Source organism: Canis lupus, chromosome 30, assembly GCF_003254725.2.
Source record: "Canis lupus dingo isolate Sandy chromosome 30, ASM325472v2, whole genome shotgun sequence".
Lineage (NCBI taxonomy): Eukaryota > Metazoa > Chordata > Mammalia > Carnivora > Canidae > Canis > Canis lupus.
In genome coordinates this window covers 28,532,046-28,555,605 of record NC_064272.1, presented here as the reverse complement: position 1 = coordinate 28,555,605, position 23,560 = coordinate 28,532,046, and the positions used below count along the sequence as shown (strand labels likewise).

The following is a 23,560-nucleotide window of genomic DNA, read 5'->3' as shown; positions in this document are numbered from 1 at the left end:
GGTTACATTTCTGTTAATTGCAGTTCAGACTTTGTTTCACCAGTTTGAAATCGCTAATTGTAAATGTAAGATAGAAGTTCAGAAACATTTTGCAAATCATCTGCATAAGTTTTTGACTGCTTTTTCATCTTCCTTTATAGAACTAATGGCTGAAGAGTAAACCGACATGGCAACTATGGTTCCACCAGTGAAACTGAAATGGCTTGAACACCTCAACAGCTCCTGGATTACAGAGGACAGTGAATCTATTGCTACAAGAGAGGGAGTTGCTGTTTTGTATTCTAAACTGGTCAGCAATAAAGAAGTAGTACCTTTGCCCCAACAAGTTTTGTGCCTCAAAGGACCACAGTTGCCAGACTTTGAACGTGAGTCTCTTTCAAGTGATGAGCAGGACCACTATTTGGATGCCCTTCTTAGCAGCCAGCTAGCACTAGCGAAGATGGTATGTTCAGATTCCCCATTTGCTGGGGCGCTTCGGAAAAGACTGCTTGTGCTCCAGCGTGTCTTTTATGCACTTTCTAATAAATACCATGACAAAGGCAAAGTGAAACAGCAGCAGCATTCTCCAGAGAGCAGCTCTGGTTCAGCAGATGTCCATTCTGTTAGTGAACGTCCCCGGTCAAGCACTGATGCACTTATAGAAATGGGTGTTCGAACTGGTCTAAGTTTATTATTTGCACTTCTAAGACAAAGTTGGATGATGCCTGTGTCAGGACCTGGTCTTAGTCTTTGCAACGACGTTATTCATACTGCAATTGAAGTTGTCAGCTCTTTGCCGCCATTATCTTTAGCAAATGAAAGCAAGATTCCTCCGATGGGTTTGGACTGCTTATCACAAGTGACAACCTTTCTTAAAGGAGTAACTATTCCTAATTCTGGGGCAGACACTTTAGGTCGTAGATTAGCTTCTGAGTTGCTACTTGGTTTAGCAGCTCAGCGAGGCTCTTTGCGGTATCTTCTTGAATGGATAGAAATGGCTTTGGGGGCTTCAGCGGTTGTAAATTCCATGGAGAAAAGCAAACTACTATCAAGCCAGGAAGGAATGATCAGCTTTGACTGCTTTATGACTATATTAATGCAGATGAGGCGTTCTTTGGTATGTACTATAAATTTGTATTTTAATCTGTAATAAACCATCTCATTCTTCTTTCAATTTCTTTTATTTACTGCTCCCTAATACCAGGAATTAGGGAAGAAGAGAGTTTTAACTTTTGTTGAGTACTTACTACTGACCAGATGCTTTTTATGCACTGTCTGGTTCAATTACCATGTTACTGTGTGAGGTAGATATTATTTATCCTTATCTTAAGGATGAAGAAACTGTAGTAGTTATCCTAAATTTACATATCTATTTGGCAAACGAATTGGAAGTTAAATACATACCAAGTAAGCACTTATGAGGCAGATGCTATGTTAACTAATTCTGACAACCCCAAGTCTGTCTGCAAAGCCTATGTTTTTTCTGACTACCGTGTGGCTTTAGTTATCATTTATGTTAAATTGATTCATTTTTGGGATGCCTGGGTGGCCCAGTGGTTGAGTATCTGCCTTTGGCTCAAGGTGTGATCCTGCTGTTCCGGAATCAAGTCCCACATCGGGCTCCCTGCATGGAGCCTGGTTCTCCCTCTGCCTCTGTCTCTGCCTCTCTCTCTGTTTCTCATGAATAAATAAATAAAATCTTTTAAAAAAAATAGTAAGTAGATTCATTTTTTCCCCATGAAGGCCTACCTTAAATAAATATATTTATAAATAAATAGGTAAACTATAATAAAGTGGTAAAATATAATAAGTTTATATTATCGTTGTATTTCTAGTTTCCTCTCCACATTGCCTCTTTCATTCCAGGACAAATACACCTTGTCAAAAGGGCTCTCCCTCCAGAGCCTCCATAGTGTACATGGTTAGACCCTATAATATAGTTCCTTATTGTGATAAGGGCACCCTGGAAAACTAGATTGCTTTCCACAGAATTCTGGATCTACTCTGGGGAAGAATCTTGTATATTTAATTTAGTTTGGGTCTCCTAAAGTCACCACAGGCCTATATTAGATTGAATTTACTTAAATCTCAGATTGACTTTAGGGGAAAGAGATGGTTATTAATTTAATTTTATGTTTATTGTTCCTAATTGCAGTAAGTGATAGAGTCTGATGCTCTTGGTCTCCAGAACCCACATTTCTTTTATTTCACAGTGTTATCTGAGAATTCAGAAAATAGGTATATCCTCTCCTGGTACGCTGAACTCTAACTTGACCTGATCTTCCCCGCCTTAAGTTTCTCTACCATTGAACAACTGGGATAAAACTTACCCCCAAGCTAGAAGTTAAAGGGGGGAGACACATAACCATCAACATAATACATAAGGCCTAGCGAAAATGAGTTCAATCCTTAATTTTTGTTTACTTGTATGATTCCTAGCCTTCACTAATGATACACAATACACAGTAATTGTGTTTGAATGGGAGTTTACAAGATTCTCATTGACTGATATTTAAATAAAAAGGTAGGAAATAATGTCAATGTGTATCTCTGAATTCTAAAAGAATAAACAACAGTAAAAACACCTTTGGTCGTTGATACCAGTAGGTGTTTGTTTACCACCGTGTGCCAAGTACAGTTAGGCACTGAGTTTAAAAGGTAAATGAACTTCATAGCATCCATGCTCTCAGCCAGCTCACAGTTTAAGGAAAGAGAGATGCACAAGCATTTCAAATTAATGATAATGTGCTATAGTAGAGGTGTCCACAGGGAGGAGGTGATGGAACACAGGAGAACTGGAGGGAAAGGGCAGAAAATGCCTATGGAGGAAGGATCCCTGAGCTTAGTTGAAAAGTAGGAAGAGTTTGCCTGCAAACATGATGTGTTTGCACACAACATGTGAGTGTGGGGAGCTGGAGAGGTTTTCAGAGGAGAGGACCAGAGTTCACAAAGTAGCCAAGGTGTAGGAAAGCAAGCCCCTGGATGTATGGAGTGGAATGGGATGAGGGGAAGCTGCCAAGTAGGCAAGGTCTTATATCTTGTGCTATGGGGTGTTGAGACTGGTTCCTATGGGCAGTGGGGAGTCATTGAACCAATTTTAAGTAGAAAAACCATATAGCAAGAATATATGGAAATGTACTCTATTCAGTCTTATGTCTTTGTCAGAATATCTTAAAAAGACAAATACGAAAAAAATAAAAGGTGTAACATTATTTTTGATGGTAATTGCTTAAGAGGGAGGTAATTAGATGAAGACCTATAAAACCATGAATTTATGTTATTTGAATTTCCACTTATCTTTAGACTATCAAAATTCCTATGGTAACAGTGTATAAAGTTATACATTTAATGTACTATATTTTCCAAAATTTAGTTTCTTTAAAAATGCCTAGGTATATTTATTGTTATCTTATTTTCATTAAGAATTCTGTACAGAATGGGTTTTAGAGATATCTTTAATCCTTACTGACTGGGTATAGAGTAGTCTCACCCTTAATTACATTATCCCCCCTTACTCTTGGGGATTATATTCCAAGACCCCCCAATAGAAGCCTGAAACAGCAGATAGTACCAAACCTTCTATGTACTATGGTTTTTCTTATACATACGTACCCTATGATAAAGTTTAAGTTAGGCACAATAAGAGATTAACAACAACAGTAATAGAATAGAACAATATAACAATATACTGTAATACAAGTTATTTAAATGTGGTTTCTCTTTCAAAATATCTTATTGTACTGCACTACCGTCTTGTGATGATGTGAGATGATAAAATACTGATGAGATAAAGATGAAATGAGGTGAATGAATAGATATTGGGACTTAATGTTAAGTCAATTGACCTTCTGACTATATGTCAGAAAGAGGAACATCTGCTTCTGGACTGCTATTGACCTTGGGTAGCTGCAACCACACAAAGTGGAACTGTGGATGGGGGGATGGGGGAGTACAATATTGCCTATATTGGGAAGAATAGAAATCAGTGACAGTATTTGAAGGATGTGTTATTCATTTGGTATTTTTAAATTTAGCAAGAATTTATTAGATTTCTTGTTTTTTCTTCCTCAGGGTACATGATGCAAATTAATAATTGCTGCTACTAGTTTTGAGTTCTTACTGTATATTAGAAACTGCGCTAAGCATGTTTTATCCATAACTCTAATTTTCCCAACAGCCCTAAGTAATATCAGCATTATTCCTGCCTAAGGATAAGGAGACTTATCCTTCACTCACATATCCAGTAAGTGATGGAGCCTGGATTTAAACTCAGATCAGACTGTCACTGAAAACTTCATGTACTTTTCAACACTTTCCTCCATACTGTAGAAAGGCATAAAGAAGGGGATTATGATGGCTCTGGTACCAGCTCCTAGGAAAATACTACAGGCTGTTGTTCCTCATCTATTTTTGATTTGGTGATTACTAGAGATGGCCTTTACAATTGGTTTTTTCTCAGAAGTACTGTGCAGCTAATTATGGAATTGATAAGAGTTTGTACCCCTGAGTATTTGCTGGTATGTGGCAACACCTTGTATGTCTAGGTACTAGTTAATTTTGAACACTCACCTTCTGGTATGACCTGCAAGTAGCCTTACTACTCAAAAAGTGAGCCTCAGCAGCATTGGTATATCCTGGGTGTTTGTTAGAATTGCAGAACCTTAGGCCATGTCTTTATTTACTGAATTGGAATCTGTATTTTAACAGTCTCTAAATAATTTATGTCCATATTAAAATTTGAGAAGCACCACGTTAAATAAAAAGAAAAATTGATTTGGCAGCAGAGATTAGTACCTGATAAACTGGCCATACATTAAATAGCTACCATTTTCATTTGTTTTATTTCTTAGGAATCATGTTAATTAAAATAGTTTGAGTTGATGAAATCATATAATCTTAGATGGGATCTTATGGGGCATCTAGGCCAACTTCCCTTCCATAGTAGATACGCTTTTCTGTGGTATATCTGCCAGTTTATCTAGAATATAAATATTTTTACAGTATAGTATCCATTGAAATTAAGCCATGGATGAAAATATCACAATTAGAAGGTTGCTAAATCAAAGGAGGAACTTGACATTTATAATCTAAAGATTTAAGGATTTAGGAATTTGAAGGATCAGTGAGATCAAATTCACTTTCTGGTTTGTCATTTTTTGGTGACAGAATGATTTCTGATCACAGCCTTGGGCTCTACTCTGGAGAGTCCCAGAGAGGTGCTCTGATTCCTTAGCTGTAACAAGTAAAAGATGTATTATTTCTAGCATAGTCAGGTGGCTACATGAACTGATTTGTGGACTTTAGTTTTGCTGAAACTAAGAATGGAGGAACAGACTTTCTGCTGCTCTGGCAAAGGTCATCACTCAAGCTGGCTATGTTCTACTTCCTTGTATCCTCATGGACAGGTGGGCAAGGAAGCCCGGAGAGTAGAATATTTCCTGGGGCCTCACTTACTGGATATTGGCCACCCAAAGAATATGTAATTGACAAAATTCTGCCTCTGTGTTTGTTTCTGGGTCAAGCCCACTATTGAATAAACAATCATTAAAGAATTAACACTTAATGTACTGTATCATTCAATGGCTCCATCTTTGTAATGTTTCTGTGTAAAAGTTGGTTTCATGACCTAATGTTAGGATTTGATCTTAGCATAATCATATAAACAATTCCTCAGATATTTTTATGGAATATTTAAGTGATTTTAATACATGTGTTTCTCTCCTTCTGAAACCGTAGGGTTCATCTGCTGATCGGACTCAGTGGAGGGAACCAACCAGAACATCTGATGGCTTGTGCTCACTCTATGAGGCAGCTTTGTGTCTCTTTGAAGAGGTATGTAAATAATCATGGCTTTTACATGAAAAGCTACTTTGTCTTAAAGTGCTATAGCTTGTATTTATCCCTTAAAAATAATTATTCAGTGTTTGGAAAGGTTGCAGAAAAAAGCATCAGTGGTTGTCTCTAAAAATGGAGCTAGGGTGTCTGTTACAAGGAATGGGAAGGAGACGTACTTTTTAATGTATACCCTTTTATTCATTTTGAACTTTGTATCATGTGCAGGTAACTTTAAAAATTTATTAAATAAAAACAGATACAGAGAGACATACAAACAAACATCAGGCTTAACGAGTTATTACAAAATAAATATTCTCTTAATCTGTATCCAGGGAAAGAAGAGATAAAACTACCACCCACTCTAAATGGTCTTTTCATGTCCTAGTTTAACCTGTGTCTTCCTCCCCTAAGCAGCCATTCTCCTGACTTTTAGAGTAATCCCTTCCTTGCATTTATTGTTCTGTCACCCAAGTGTGTATCCCTAGACACTATAGTGCAGTCTTGCCTATTTAAAAAAACAAAAAACAAAACCCAGATGTCTTTCAAATCTCTCAATCCAGAGATACCCCTCCATTTTTTTCTTTATCTTCAGTGTTTTCAGGAACCTGGGCTTTTTGCTGATTGATTACTCATAATGCAGTTCACTATGTCCTATTTATTTCCTGCAAATTGACAGGTGGATTCAGAGGCTTGACCTGAGGATTGATGGGTCCTAGGTTTGATCACTTTGGCAAGACCATACATGATGTTGTGGTATTAGCAACTCTTGATGCTTAATGACTACATTTATTAATTCATTGGTGGTTGGTTGTAAATTGTGATAGTTTAATTGTATCATTTCTCTTTCATTTATTCATTAGAATTCTTTTTAAAAGATATTATTCATTCATGAGAGAGACAGAGTGAGGCAGAGACATAGGCAGAGGGAGAAGCAGGCTCCCTGCGGGGAGTTTGATGGTGGAACTCGATCCCAGGACCCTGGGATCATGACCTGAGCCAAAGGCAGATGCTCAACCACTGAGGCACCTTAATGCCCTTCATTGGATTGTTTTTATAAAGATGATTCCCGTACCAACTATTTGGTTACTCTGTTTCAGTTCATATAAGAAAGGCTGAATAAATGGTTGACTGTGTCTGTATCCAGGTTTTAAAAGTTTTAACACTGATTTTATATATTAATGTTCAGTTTAATAAATTGATCTGTTGTCTTCCAAAGTAGACCAGTTAATTTCATTTGAAAAATATCATTATGAACCCATAGACTTAAATGTGTTTGAGTTTTAACCCATTAAATAACTATCTGTAGTGGAGCTCATACTGTTTCATTTTTGGCCAATAGTCTTTTAAGATAGTAGTCTCTTCAGGGTAGTTCCTAAGTTTTTTTTGTTGTTGTTGTTTTGTTTTGTTTTTTAATATGTATTATTTGAGAAAAGGTGTGTGCAAGCAGGGGCAGAAGGAGGGGAGAGAGAGAATCTTAAGCAAACTCCCTGCTGAGTGCGGAGTCCTACCCAGGTCTCAATCCCACAACCCTGAGATCATTACCTGAGCTGAAACCATGAGTTGGATACTTAATTGGCTGAGCCATCCAGGCACCCTCTTAAGTTCTTTTGATATAGGCCTAATAATCTTTCATAGCTTTCTTGCTTTTTGACATGTCACATTATTCCAGATTCATCTTGTACATTTCTTGCTTTAGATCTAGAACCAGCTAGCTGTGTCTTCAAAAAGCTTTGGTTACTTTTATTTATTTTTTTATTTTTTTAAATTTTTATTTATTTATGATAGTCACAGAGAGAGAGAGAGAGAGAGAGAGGCAGAGACACAGGCAGAGGGAAAAGCAGACTCCATGCACCGGGAGCCCGACGTGGGATTTGATCCCGGGTCTCCAGGATCGCGCCCTGGGCCAAAGGCAGGCGCCAAACCGCTGCGCCACCCAGGGATCCCTCTGGTTACTTTTAGCAGGAAATAGTATTTCAGAATCATAATCAGGGTGCTAAATAGGTTCATCGCTACTGAGTATTTTGTTTGTAGGCTTTTGTCATGGGCAGAGCTAGGGTATATGTGTGTGTGTGTTTAAAGCTAAAATACCTCATGATTTGATACTAGTACTTTCAGATTCAGGGCCATAGAATTTTTACTTAATGTTTTCTGTATTACGTTTCTCTCTCTCTCTCTCTTTCTTCTTCTTCGTCTTCGTCTTCTTCTTCGTCTTCTTCTAAGATTTTATTTGTTTTGAGGAGAGAGAGAGGGCTCACAAGCAGTGAGGAGAGGAAGAAGGAGAGCAGGCTTCCCCACTGAGCAGGGGGCCTGATTCGGGGCTCTATACCAGAACCCCAGGATCATGACCTGAGCTGAAGACAGATGTTTAAAAAAAAAAAAAAAAAAGACAGATGTTTAACCGACCGAGCCACCCAGGTGCCCACTTTTCTCTCTTCTTTCTTCTAAACTAAGGATACTTATTCTCAAGGATACAAGCATGGTAGAATTAGAATACCCCATAATTACTTACTTGTTTTAATCACTTACTACATATACACACAAACAGCAGTCCTAAAATAAAGCAAATACTATCACTGTATGACTACTGAAACATTACATTTTTAATATGTTCTCCTTGTTTTTTATATTTATATTAAACATACATAGAGCATCATATTCACTTCCTTTTAACCCTCATTTAGTTTTATAAGTAACTACATATTAATGCTCATAGTCCATCTCTCTATTGATGTCTTTTTCTTCTTTTTGATTGTTTGAAGCTCTCATTTTCTAGTACTTTCCTCTGTAAAGGCCATTGCAACAAGACTCTCTTAATTCTCATGTGTTAATAATTGCTTTCTCTTTATACTTGGCTCACATGTTCTTTTCTTCTGCTGTTAATCCATTTTTGTTAATCCATGTCCTCTGACATGAACTTTTGCTGTCAAAGTCTGAAGATAATCTGGTTTTATTTCCCATAGGAATTATGTGCTTGTGTTTTTTTGCTGATCTTTCTTTAAACATCAGTAGTTTGCTTGAATATATCTAGACATAATTCGTTCTGGTTTGATATTATCAGAGATGTGAGAATTTCAGTGTATTGTTTCAAATCTTTTTTATCTCAGGAAAATTTCCATAAATTATAGTTTTTAGTATTTAAAAATTTTTAAAAATTAAATTGGTTTTAATTTAAACCAATTAAAAATGCATTAAGCCCTAGTAAATAAATGAGCAGAAGTTAGTGGTAAAAAAAATGGAAAACCTTTAGTTTGTTGATAATGAAATGTGAAGATAATGCATCCGCTTTTATCCCATTTAAGTTTATAAAAAACTAGAAGCATAATACTTATTATTGGTATGGCTATAGTGAGACTGGTACTCTACTATAAATGTATTCCTTGATTAGGGTAACTGGGATGGCCACCCTGGGTCCTATCCTTTGTCAGGGTTGTGGGGGCAGCAGGTCAAGAAGTGTGAGTTTTTAAAAAGTGTTATGAATGGCAGTAGGCTTTACCATTATATTTAGTACAGATGGCAAATGAGCAATGATTTTTACTTTATTTATACATAAAATATACTGCTGGTGATATGTAGTAGAACCATTTTGGAAAGCAGTTTTTTTTTTTTAAAGATTTACTTATTAATTTATGAGAGACACAGAGAGAGGCAAAGACCACAGGCAAAGCCTGATGTGGGACTTGGTCCCAGGACCCCGGGATCATGTCCTGAGCCAAAGGAAGGCCTATGCTTAACCACTGAGCCACCCAGGCATCCCTGGAAAGCAGTTTTTTATAGTTTAAGAATCGTAAGATTATTGTCTTTTGGGGGTATAGTAGCCCATTTCTGAGCCTCTCTGTACTTAAGTAACAGAATGTAGTGACAACTATGTTCTTAAAAATGGCTTATATAACAAAAAGAGTTTAAATGTCCTACTTAAAAGAAAAGGGTTAAGTAAATTGGGGTTTTTATATTAGGTGGAAAATTATCAGTTCATTCATGAAGATTAGGTAGCCATGGAAAATTTATTTATTTATTTATTTATTTATTTATTTATTTATTTTGCCATGGAAAATTTTGCATGACTTTTGTTTCATCACTTTTATATATCCACGGTGATAACTATGTTAAAGAACATATATATGCAAAATTCTGAAAGAATGTACATAAAAAAGATAACATTCATTGTACTAAGGTGATAGGATTATCAGTGGGTTTTTTTTTTCCCCTCTACTTCTTCTTTTTTTAAGTAAGCTCTACCCAAATGTGGGACTTGAACTCACAACTCTAAGATCAAGAACTACATGCTTTTCCAACTGAGCCAGCCAGGCACCCCTTCTAAATTGTTTTTTAAGCTTTTTCTTTCTGTAATGCTGTTTGTGCGATAATTATTAGTTTAAAAAGTCTTGATCGTGTGTCTCCTCCTCCCCATTTTACCACCTTAATTAGTATCTTTTGCAGAAGTAGTAGTCTAGTCATCTGTTAAAATTGGGTGTATTGTTCTTAGGTTATTTGACCAGTTGAGAGTTTTAGAAGGAAAATAAACAATAATTTCAGCAATATTTATAAAAATATCTCCATTAAGAACAACTTGCCTACTTACTGCATGTTTTTAAATTTAAAACCTATTAGGTTTGCAGAATGGCGTCTGATTACTCAAGAACGTGTGCTAGCCCAGATAGCATTCAGACTGGTGATGCTCCCATTGTCTCAGAAACCTGTGAGGTTTATGTTTGGGGGAGCAACAGCAGCCATCAGTTGGTGGAAGGCACACAGGAGAAAATATTACAGCCCAAAATGGCTCTCAGTTTCTCTGATGCTCAGACGGTGAGTTCTCTGCATATTTTACAAACTGGTAGATGACAGGGTTTGTTATAAGTAGTGTTAAGAGTCTTTTTTAAGTGAGTGAAGATCTTTGTTTCTTGTCTAGATTGTTTCTATATACCATGCTGTATTGTTTTTTTCATTTTAATAGGAAAAAAACCATTTTTAGTCCATTTCCCTAACATAGTTCCAAGTTTCAAAAAATTAAATTAGGAGCTGGATTTTTAAAAAGGATCATGAATGACAGCAGACTTACCATTATATTCAATACAAATGGTAAATAGGACTTAAGTAAAAGCTAGAATTTTCCCTTTGCCAGATTGGCATTTTATTATCTTATTATCACTTTTTTACATTTGTAGCTATTCAGCCAAGCTAGAACTTTCTATTTTATTATTATTTTTATTAAAACTTAGGTCTTTTTCAAATGAGTGGAAAATATATTTTATATGGTCCTTGCCATAATGGAGTCTAAGGAATTTATAGGATAATTTTATTTCTTGCCCTTCACCCACCAATTATAAGAAGAGGCTAAAACATTTTACTTTGTTTTATTGAATCATGACTGGGTAGATACCCTGAAGAGATAAAATATACATTAATTTGACAATAAAGTCAACATGAAAAGCCCATTAATAATAGTTTTCTTAATTTTCTGTTTAGTCTCTCTGGAGAATCGTGCCGTATTCTGCTTTTAAAGACTTCCTTTTGAACCTCTTTGATAAAACTAGTATTAAATATTATATTTTGATTCTCACAGAAGCATTTTATTTTACTGTTCTGTTTGCTTATAGATTGAAGCTGGACAATACTGCACTTTTGTTATTTCTACGGATGGCTCTGTCAGAGCTTGTGGTAAAGGCAGCTATGGGAGACTGGGCCTTGGAGATTCTAATAATCAGTCCACTTTAAAAAAGCTAACATTTGAACCTCACAGGTCCATTAAAAAGGTTTCATCTTCTAAAGGATCTGATGGTCACACTTTAGCTTTCACCACAGAAGGAGAAGTCTTCAGTTGGGGAGATGGTGATTATGGGAAACTGGGACATGGAAATAGTTCAACACAGAAATATCCCAAGCTTATTCAGGGGCCTCTGCAGGGAAAGGTATGTGCTTTTTTTTTTTTTTTTTTGGATTTAAAAATAATTAGATGCACTCTGCTATAAATTATGATATATTTCAGATTTTGATGTATCCTTTCTGAAGTTCCCCCACCCCCAAATCCTTTTTATCTTTTGCATATTTCCTTTATCGCTTACAGAACACTTTCACATACATTACTTAATTTTAATTCTTATGACAACTTTTTTTTTTTAAGATTTATTTATTTATTTATGATAGACATAGAGAGAGAGAGAGAGAGGCAGAGACACAGGCAGAGGGAGAAGCAGGCTCCATGCCAGGAGCCCGATGCGGGACTTGATCCCGGGACTCCAGGATATTGCACCCTGGGCCAAAGGCAGGCACCAAACTGCTGAGCCACCCAGGGATCCCCGACAACTTTGTTAAAGTAGTTATTATTCTCATTTCACATAAGGAAACAGAATCATCCACTTCACAAATACTTGTTCAGTATCTTCCAAGTGCCACACAATGTTTTAGGCATTAGACATGCAGCAGTGAACAAAACAGACATGGTCCTTGCTCTCATGCAGCTTCTAATCTGTGGATAGAGATAAGTAAGCACACAAAATGATTTCAAATAATAGTAAAAGAAAAAATTGAGTAATGTAGTAGATACTAATTTGGGTGAGGTGTGGTATTATATAATGAGGTCATAAAATTGGAGGAGGTGGCATTTTAATAGAAATGAGGCATTTAAAGTGGTTAACTAACTTTCCTAAGGTCACACACAATTAATTAGCACCATTAGAAACTGAGCCTAGATCTTTTCTTATTTCTATTTTACTCTTCTTTAAAAGAAATGAAGGTATTTTCTTGAACTTTATGCAGTTATACAGGTTCTTCCATTTTAAGATTACAGTCTTTCCACAAAAGTTTTTTTGTGTAAGACCCCTTCAAAGTTTAAATTTTTATATTATGCCACAATTGCAAGTGGGACACTTTTCCTTCATGAGAGGTTGTCTTACGAGATTGGCTATCAAATGAGTTTTACTTTATTATAACTTACAGTATTTTAACTTAGACATCAATCCCAAAGCAGTGAGCCTTAGAATGTTCCACTTGACAGGATCATGGGGTACTTGATGAGTTGCTGAATGTGGGGCTCTAAAGATATTTTCAGATAAATACTATTTGAAGTTGTATTTTCCTAGTCTTTCTAGCACCTTCTTTCTTCCTTAATTCCAATTCTTTAAAAATTCTTTTATATTCCTTTTAATGTCCTATTTTTAATGGAAACATTGCCAATTAAGTATAACTTAGTATGAATGTCATAAAGGAAAAATGTTCCAGAAAGTAAATTAATACTTTACAGATAAAAAATTTCTGAAGTTGTTAGCATATTATCTAGAATGTATTAGGTGCTCAGTGTTTTTCTTAAAGATTTTATTTATTATTCATTTGAGAGAGAGAGATATTGTACATGAGTAGGGGGAAGGGCAGAGGGAGAAGCAGACTCCCCACTGAGCAGGGAGCCCGATATGGGGGTGACTCATGGCTCAATCCCAGGACCCTGAGATCATGACCTGAGCCAAAGGCAGATGTTTAACTATATGGTGCTCAGTATTTTTAATTGAATCTAAATTTTGAATTTTTTTTTTAATTTTGAATTTTTTAAAGTGAGTTTTAATTTTGGGGGATTGTAAAGATGCAGAGTAATTAGTATAGACTTTTTTTTTTTTTAACTGTTATGATCTCCCGGTTATATATTGTAAACTCTTACTCCCCTGATTCTACTCATCAACTATATAGCTAAATGAGGGTAAAGAGATACTGCTAAGAGTTTAATTAATGTAAGCTTACATACTGCTTAGATCTTTCCACATTGGTAATAGTCACTATGTTTTTGAGAATTACCCTTATTATGTAATGAATTTTTCTTGATTAGCCAGGATTATAGATTTTATATTAACATTGTATTTAAAATTTTTTCGTTGTTCCATGAGTGTTTAGCCCCTGCCACCTCTTGGAGTAAAAAGGCTTGATTGGTATTATAATTCTTGCAAAGTGATTATTAGATTGATGTGTTCCTACTAACCTTTGCGGTGCCTTTGCATGAATTAAAGAAAGCTATTATCTTCTCTGGGTGGAAGCCAGGCTTCATAGCTTGGCAAACAGAGCAGAGATTGTATTTCAGCACTTTCATAACCCCAGGCACCCTTGTCCTGGGCATAGACTCTACAACTGTACATGGCAACTTCTGGATAAGTTGTAAATATCAGTATCTCTGAAGTCTCTGTGCAAAAGATCAAATATGAACCATATGTTTTAACGTATTCATGTTTTTCATCTTGGTGTGCTTTGTGTTCAATGCAGGTAGTTGTTTGTGTGTCTGCTGGGTACAGACATAGTGCTGCTGTGACAGAGGATGGTGAATTGTATACATGGGGTGAAGGAGACTTTGGAAGATTAGGTAAGCTTTTTAAAAATTGAAGTTACAATCACAGAACAATAGAAATGATGGTTACTAGATTTAATAGGCCAAAAATATTGCTTATTTTGTTAGTTTTAGCTCAGAGAAGACAGTTTTATACAACAAATACCTGGATTCTAGTGCTGAAATTTAAGCAATTAAATCTAGCAAGTATTTACTGAGTACCTATTATGAGGAGATACTGAAGGATTTCATGGACAAGAAAGATACCGTCATGATCTGAAGTGTGTGAAAACAAATTTACATGAGCATGATACTAGATAGTATTAGACAAGTGGTATGAGAGAAGCATATATAGATTATTCTAATGATTCACTGAAGGGACAGAGTGTCTCAGTTTGAGAGTAGCCTAAAAGATTGGATGAGAAGATAAATACTAGAAATGATTCTGTCTTTCATATTTAATTGCACTTTAAAAATACCTCATTTCTGTCCTTAACTCAGAATGTTTATTACAACTGTGAAGTAATGGCCTAAAGAAAAAGAGTTAACATTATTCTTTCTTGTGTGTGTTTTATCCAAGGTCACGGAGACAGTAATAGCCGTAACATTCCAACATTAGTAAAAGACATTAGCAATGTAGGAGAGGTTTCTTGTGGCAGTTCACATACTATTGCTTTGTCTAAAGATGGGAGAACTGTGTGGTCTTTTGGAGGAGGAGATAATGGTATGTAAAAAATTATTTGATAGCTTTGGGCTTGTTTTGTTGAGATTTCAAAAAAAATTTACTTTCTGTTCTACATAGTTATTGTAGGAAAACTCTATAAAGATGAGTAGAAATTTAAAAAATTTAAATGAACTGTTTCAGCAAATGTTGCTATAGCCATTGTTAAAACTTTCATAGACCTCTAAATATATATTTATATAAATATGTACATATATTTCCATATATATCTTTTTTGAAAACCAAAGCAGACCTATATATATATAAAAGATATCTTAGATATCTTAGATATTTTTGAAACCAAAGCAGACATATATATATATATGTATATATATGTCTAAGATATTAGATATCTTAGATATTTTATAACCTACTGGTTTTTATCTATTGGCATTTTAAAATATCTTTCTATGTCAACAAATAGGGCTCTATGTTTTTCTTTTAAGTAGTTCAATGTTTTCCTTTATGTGATTATAATACAACTTAAAAAAAATCAGTTTATTATTGAGTACCTAGATGGTTTCCAAATATTTTTCTGTACCAAAAAGAACCCGATGAATGACTAAATGATAGTTGTGACTGTTTACTTATTCACAAGTACCAGCAGTATGAGATTGCTTATTTCCCCATATCTTCCATTAACAACACTGGGTATTAAGATTATTTAAAAATAATTTCAGTAGTGAAAATGGTATCATTTAATTAATATTTCCTTGATTCTTAGTGAGGTTGAATTTATATGTTGTTGGCCATTTGTTTTTCTTCTTTAGTGATTTGCCAAGTTTTCTATTTTAATAATGATTGTGTTTGTTCAAAGATTAAAAATAATTAGATATATACGCACTCCTTGTGTATAATCTATTTATTACATCAGCAAATTTGAAATTAGAAAATGACCATTAAATGTAGATAAAGAAAAACAATTTTCCATATCTCCTTTAAAGTGACTTTATTTGGTTGAAATTAAGATTCAGAAGCCTGTTGGTTGTTTCTTTAACAAAAACATTTGTTTGTTAACCTCCTCTGCTGTCAGAGTTTTGCACATCTGTCAGGTTAGTGATAAAAAGATACATAAATACTTAGGTAAAGAATAGAGGTTCTTTAAAACAAGTAAATTACTTAAATTGAATGTGCTTTTTTTTTGGTAGGCAAACTTGGCCATGGAGATACTAACAGAGTTTATAAACCTAAAGTTGTTGAAGCTTTACAAGGAATGTTCATTCGTAAAGTTTGTGCCGGGAGTCAGTCTTCACTTGCTTTAACATCAACAGGACAGGTAGGAATAATGGATGAGGTTAAAGGATTAAATTATTTCAGAGGAGTAGGTGACTAAAAAGTAGTAATCATAATTAAACTTTAAAAGTTAAAAAAATACATTTTACTTTTTAAGATTTATTTATTTGAGGGAGGTGGGGAGAGAGAGAGAGAGTCTTAAGCAGACTCCATGCTGAGTGTGGAGGCCCATGTGGAGTTTAGGCCCCTCCTTAAATAATAACATTTTAAAGGCAGTCTACTGAAATGAAGTATTTTCTTCTGAAGAGGTAGAGTATTTGCAAAAGAACCAGATTTTCTCACCTGGCCTGTGTGACCCAGATAAACTCGCCCTCAGCCCCATTCTTTGTATTAAGAGGTTTTGTAAAACCTTTTTAGCACCCAGCACCTCTTAATTTTTTTCCTAAAAATTATGGATAGTGGGAGAAAGTAGAAATAGATCTTGTTGGAATAAGTGATAGGAAATAAGAAGGCAAAAAGGTGATCAAAAAAGAGGGTAAGTAGAAACCCATAGTGAAAATTCACAAGGCAGATGAACAGTAAAGCTGAAATTAGCAAATAGTTTAATTATTTTAGAGCAACTAGAATGTCTTGTGTCTTAAAAAATCCAACTCAAACTATTCATTACCCTATGTTTTGTTACATTAGCCTTTTGTTACAATGCTGAATGCTGCCTTAAAACCTGGAACTTCTCTTTTACATCTTTTCCCTATAGGTTTTCTGGTAAGAATCTGAATTAAAGCCGGAGGATGCTAATTTTTTTTAGTGTATAGATCTCCCTTGATCATCATGTGGTTCTTTTGTATGAGAGGGGGTAATGATTTCTGCTTTGCTTAAAAATGATCATATATTAATGCATGATCATAATGAAATACATGAATTGAAAGTTTCTATAAATTACCAAGTATTATTCAACTTAGTTGCTAATAATGATAGTACATTTATTACATTGAATTCCAAAGGAACTTGTGAGTTAGTTGCTATATAGGGCAGTTGTATTATTAGTACGCTAAGTTATGTGAAATCAAATATATATACTTAGAAAAAATAAAATGAGAGAGAGATACTTCTAAATGGCAAGAATAGTTCTGTTTACCATTATCTTTGCTGAGCATGAGATGATCAACATCTGTTTTTCCCTCAATCCTCTCAGGCCACTTCACTGCTGACTTCCCATCATATTAAGTGTGATTCTTTTTTTTTTTTTTTTTTTTAAGATTTTATTTATGTATTCATGAAAGACACACAGAGAGAAAGGCAGAGACATAGGCAGAGGGAGAAAGAAGCAGGCTCCAGGCAGGGAGCCTGATGTGGGACTCGATCCTGAAACTGCGGATCACGCCCTGAGCCAGGGGCACGTGCTCAACTGCTAAGCCACCCAGGCATCCCTTGTGTGATTCTTAATGTTGAAAAATACAGTATATGTATTTTACACAATAGGATCCCTAAATACAAGCCAAATATTTCTTCATGTGGTGTTCAACCAGAGGAACACTGCAAGAGCAGACTCTAGCTATATGGCTCTTATTGAGTGACAATACTGTATTGTACCTGATGAATGATTTAGGAGATTTCAAATGACTTTGACTATATATTTTTTCACCTTACTTGTCTTTAGTTCTTAACCCCTTCTAACATACACCTTTACTGTACTGGAATTTTGTCCTATTTTTTGTCTTAGGTGTTTCTCTAGCAACTGGTACAAGTATTTATTTGCTGCTCTTTTTTGTTTGTTGTTTAAAAGGTTTAACCTCTCAGTAGTCTTTATTGAAAGAATTGTAAGACAAAAAAAAAATTCCCAAATCCAGTGGCATAAGGGTAATAGTCTATATGGTATTTTGAGAACCCATCAAAGGAAAAAGTCACTCAGTTTGCTAATTGTTTTGATTTTGGGCTGCCAAATTGACGGTCATTCACCCTTTTATATTCCTTTTCAACTCACCTTTCCCCTAAGCTTCTTAAATCAGTCAGTGGTTGTTATAGCATTAATTAGCCAAAAATGAAAAAAAAATTAGCCAAAAATGAAGATGTTCTGAGAGAGCTGTGTGACTGCTGCTTCACATGGCTATCTTTGTAAGTGATCATTAAAACTGTTACAACAACGAGGTGATGTGGTTTTTAACTGAATCATAAACATCAGTTTTTCGATTTATATAATTCATTTTATATATTCACACTTTGGTCTAATTAATCAGGAAATATTTGTTGAGACCTACAGAGTGGGAAACATATAAAGGAGAAATTGTAAGATAGCATGCAACAGTATTCCTAAGCTCGTAAGATTCCTCTAAGATCCTTCCATTTTTTTCTATGATCAGTTATTTTTGTTTTTGTTTTGTTTTGTTTTTTTGCTTTTTGATCAGTTATTTTTCTTTAAAGATCAGCTGCTTGTCTGCCTGTATGGTGAACATTTAAAAACAGCAAAATAAATAACTATGAAAATTTTTAACAATCAAAACAGTAGATATTATTTTTAGAAACAGAAAGTTATCATTATTATTTTTTAAGATTTTATTTATTTGAGACAGAGTGAGAGAGAGCACAAGGAGGGGGAGAGGAAGAGGGAGAAGCAGACTCCATGCTGGGCAGGGATTCTGACACAAGGTTCAATCCCAGGACTCTGGGGTGGTGATCTGAGCAGATGCTTAATCAACTAAGCCACCCAAGCGCACCGAAAAGTTATTATTTAGTATCAAACCACACTCTTATTTAATAGATATTTTTTATTATTTAAAATATTTTATGTATTTATTATTGAGAGGGAGGGAGAGGGTGTGCACATGAGTTTGGCAGAAAGGCAGAGAACAAGGGAAAGAGGGAATCCCAGGCAGGCCCCAGACTCCGTGCAGAGCCTGATGCAGGGCTTCATCTCATGACCCTGAGATCATGACTGGAGCCAAAACCAGGAGTTGGATGCTTAACCAACTATGCCACCCAGGGACCCTAGATGATATTTATTTTTAAACAACATAAGTCTTCAACCTAATACCTCAGGATATAACATGTAGTGCTTTTCCATTTGTTTTAGGTCTATGCTTGGGGCTGTGGAGCTTGTCTAGGTTGTGGTTCTTCAGAAGCTACTGCTTTGAGACCCAAGCTAATTGAAGAACTGGCTGCCACAAGAATAGTTGATATTTCTATTGGAGATAGTCATTGTTTGGCTCTTTCTCATGGTAACGACATTTGTTTTTAAAAGAAATAGTATTAACTATTACCTTCTATAAATGTATTGCATTTGAATTTGGATTTTATTTTATTTTTAGATAATGAAGTTTATGCCTGGGGCAATAACTCAATGGGGCAGTGTGGCCAAGGAAATTCCACAGGTCCTATTACTAAACCAAAGAAAGTGAGTGGCTTAGATGGCATAGCTATTCAGCAGATCTCTGCTGGAACATCACATAGTCTGGCATGGACTGCTCTTCCTAGGGATAGGTAAGAATGCCACGTTTAAAAATTCTTGTGTTCTAATAACAACAGAAACATCAATTAAAACAAAAATAATTGTACTTTGTTCACAAAATGCCCTTCTGAACATTTCTAGTATTGATTTTTTTTACTGTTGCAGAAATGACATCTAGAGTTCTTTGGATTTGAATATTGAGGTTAGATATTTAAGCAAGCAGTCATACCCTGTATTTAAGATATTTTCTTCATTTAAGTGTTTTTTAAACATTTTGGATTCCTTCTCTCTGCCTTGGTCTGAGTTTAAAATTAAATGTCTTCATATTAAGAGGAAGTTACATTAAAATAAAGCCAGAACTAGGTTTTTATTAAACAATTGATTAGTCTCAGTGGCTTTTATCTGATTAATTTTTTTGAAAAGAAGCAGTGGCTATACTTTTAAATAAAGGAATTTTACTTTTGCAGAAATTTAGCTTTTTCCTAAAGGGATAACCATTTCTTTTTAGAAGATCAGGTAGATGATTTTTAGCCAATATTAGGAGTGTGAATTTTAAGGAATTTTAGGGTTGTCTCAGATATTTAGATGCATGTAAGCTAATTTAAACTTGGCATGTATTATATTTGCATTCCAGACTTCTGGTTCAGATTGGTTTATTATGACATTCTAACCAATAAAAAACATTTATAGATAATTGCCCTCCATCATAACAAAAGCAAAAATTATAATAAATTGATCATAAATAATTGGCTATTCATATAAATTTGCAGCTTTTCACTTCATATGCAGATAGTTGGTTCCTAAGATCTTGACAGTCTTAATAAAAGTCTTTAGGAGTTGTTCTTTTTCTTTTTTTTTTTTTTTAACGATTTATTTATTTGAGAGAGAGCATGCACATACCTAGGGGCAGGGTTGCGGCAGAGGGAGAGACTCTCAGGCAAACACAAGCAAACTTCCATTGAGTGTGGAGTCTGATGTGGGGCTCGATCTCATGACCCATGAGATTATGACTTGAGCCGAAATCAAGAGGCAGATACTTAACTGACTGAGCCAACCAGGTGCCCCAGGAGTTGTTCTTTTAATAGATTTCAGTTTACCATTCTATAGAGTCAGGCTGTTTTTTTTTTTAAATATATAAAATTCTATATACATTTTATAGACCCTTAGAATGAGAAGATTATAGTAGATCCTGTGACTCAGCTCTCTGCCTTTAAGTGAATGAATATCCAACCTTCCAAAGCAGGTTGTGGCTATATGTTTTCTTCTTAAAGAACTCTAGGAAAAAAAAAAAAAAAAAAAAAAAGAACTCTAGGATGGCAAATTCTTGGTTTTCCTTGGTTGCTAAAATGAAAGGTTTTAACTTTTATAATCAAGATGGTCTTCTGTATATGTTGTTAAAATCTTGCGGCTTTAGTAATGGTTTAAGTTTTGTTTTTGATCCTGTGTGAAAATTCCTGTTAAGGCTATTACATGATTTTCTTATGCTTTCTTCTAGACAAGTTGTAGCATGGCACCGACCTTATTGTGTAGATCTTGAAGAAAGTACCTTCTCACACCTGCGTTCTTTTCTTGAGAGATACTGTGATAAAATAAACAGTGAGATTCCCCCACTCCCTTTCCCTTCCTCAAGGTATGTTATATATATGTATATTGGTGTGTGTACGTGTATGTCTATTACTCACTTTGAATTTGACTTACTATTCTTTTTTATTTTGTTTTCCCCTCAATTATATTAAACTTCTTTAGAATCTAAAAAAAAAAAAACAAAAACCCTAAACTTAGATACTTATTAATAAAAACCTTTAGGAGAAGTTACCCATAATTTCATGAATCACGTTTTAAAAACCACTATTGGTCATAATCTGACAACATTTTTAAAGAGAAAAAAATGTTATCCAAGCTGGATAGCACATGCTCTTTTATGTTCCAGAAGTTCATAGCCATTTGTTTGGTTTCAGGGAACACCACAATTTCCTCAAGCTGTGCCTGAAGCTGCTTTCAAATCACCTTGCTCTTGCACTTGCGGGAGGGGTAGCTACCAGCATTCTTGGGAGACAGGCAGGTCCACTTCGAAATTTGCTTTTCAGACTGATGGATTCAACTGTCCCAGATGAAATTCAAGAGGTAAGCAAATAGGACTTGGAATCTGTATCTCAAGCTACATCTTTCCCTAAAGTTGTAGCTCATAAATTCAACTTCAATTGGAAAACTTCAACTGGATATTCTTTCTTTTACTCCTGTTTTCTTGGTGGAAGTAAATGTTTTTGGTTAACTCATCCTTTAAGACAAAGGTCAAATGTCATCTTTGGGACACCTTTCATTCTCTGCTCTCCTGCCAGATTAGGCTTCTCTTGTATGTGTTCTCATTGCATCACGTTGTATTGTAGTTGTGGGTTCACAAACATGTCTGTCTTTTCCACCAGAGAATAAATTTATTTTTTATTATAGTGAAATACATATAACATAAAATTTATTGTTTTAACCACCGTTTTTTTGAGAGAGGGAGAGAGAGAGAAAGTGGGGAGGGACTGTAACTATTTTTAAATATAGTTTAGTGGTATTAAATACATCCATAATGTACAACCATCACCACTACTAGCCATCTTCATAATTCTTTTCATCTTTTAAAATTGAAATTCTGTACCCATCAAGCAAAACTCTCCATTCTCCCCCTCTCTAGCTTCTGGAAACCACCATTCTACTTTCTGTCTCTTTGATTTTGACACTCTAAATATGTCATAGATGTGGAATTATTAACTGTTTATCTTTTTGTGACTGGCTGATTTCACTTAGCATAATGTCCTCAAGGTTCATCCATGTTCATCATTTGTCAGAATTTCCTTCCTTTTTAAGGCTTAATGATCTTCTGTTATACATATATAGCACATTTTGCTTATCCACTTGTCCATCATCTTTATGACCTTGGATTAGGCAGTAGTTTCTTAGATATGACACTGAAAGCACAAGCAACCAAAAAAAGAGAGAGAAATTGGACTTCATCAAAATGGAAAACATTTATTCCTCAAAGGACATTATCAAGAAAATGAACATACAACTTATAGAATGGGAGTAATATTTATAAATCATATGTCTGATAATAATCTAGTTTCCATGAGCACCCAGGTGGCTCATTTGGTTAAGTGTCTGCCTTTGGCTCAGGTCATGATCCTAGGGTCCCGGGATCAAGTCGGGCTCCTGGCTCAGCGGGCAGTCTGCTTCTCCTTCTGCCTCTTGTCCTGTCCCCTGTTCATGCTCTCTATCTCACTTACTCATTCTTAAATAAATAAATAAAACCTTAAAAAAAATTCTAGTTTCCTGAATATATAAAAGATCCTTACAACTCAACAACAAAAATATTAATAACCCAATTTTAAAAATGAGCAGAGAATTTTGAGTGGACATATTTCCAGAGAAAATAGGCATATGGCCACTAAGAACATGAAAAAATGCTCAACAGCATTAGTCATTAGGAAAATGCAAACCAAAATTGCAATGAAATACTGCTTCACACCCACTGAGTGGCTAAAATTAAAAAAAACCCGAGGATTGTGTTGGTGAGGATGTAGAGAAATTGGAACTCTCGATATATTGCTAGAGGTAATGTAAAATGATATAGCTGCTTTTGAAAGTAGGTAGTTCCTTAAATAGTTAAACATTAAGTTACCATATAATGTAGTATTTCCACATCTAGGTCTGTACCGAAGAGAATTTTCACTCAAAAACTTGTACAGGAGTGTTCATAGCAATATTATTCATAATAACCAAAAAGTGAGAATAAACAAATGTCAGTTGATGAATGGATGAGCTAAATGTGGTATCTTATTTAGGAATGATAATCTTATTTAGGAATAAAAAGAAAGGAGATTCTGATAACATGCTACAATATGACTGAACCTTGTAAGCATTTTGCTAAGTGAAAGAAGCCAGTCACAAAAGACCACATTTTATATGATTACATGTATATGAAATGTACAGAGTAGGCAAATCCATAAAGAAAGTAAATCAGAAAAAAAAAAAAGTAAATCGGTTGTTAGAAGTTAGGGGAGAAGGA

At 35.0% G+C, this 23,560-nt stretch overlaps 1 protein-coding gene across 12 annotated transcripts in view; it reads left to right on the top strand.

The window, feature by feature from the left end:
• HERC1 (HECT and RLD domain containing E3 ubiquitin protein ligase family member 1) overlaps positions 1-23,560 on the top strand; it is a 183,827-nt gene that overhangs the window by 42,723 nt on the left and 117,544 nt on the right. For all 12 annotated transcript variants that reach the window (XM_049104117.1, XM_049104126.1, XM_049104128.1 and 9 more), the window contains exons 2-12: positions 141-1,096; positions 5,716-5,811; positions 10,423-10,617; positions 11,409-11,720; positions 14,053-14,149; positions 14,694-14,837; positions 15,983-16,110; positions 19,135-19,279; positions 19,370-19,541; positions 21,005-21,139; positions 21,468-21,633. In XM_049104117.1, the coding sequence (XP_048960074.1) occupies positions 167-1,096; positions 5,716-5,811; positions 10,423-10,617; positions 11,409-11,720; positions 14,053-14,149; positions 14,694-14,837; positions 15,983-16,110; positions 19,135-19,279; positions 19,370-19,541; positions 21,005-21,139; positions 21,468-21,633 (2,520 nt within the window). In that variant the 5' untranslated portion in view covers positions 141-166. The remainder of the gene's footprint in view (positions 1-140; positions 1,097-5,715; positions 5,812-10,422; positions 10,618-11,408; positions 11,721-14,052; positions 14,150-14,693; positions 14,838-15,982; positions 16,111-19,134; positions 19,280-19,369; positions 19,542-21,004; positions 21,140-21,467; positions 21,634-23,560) is intronic.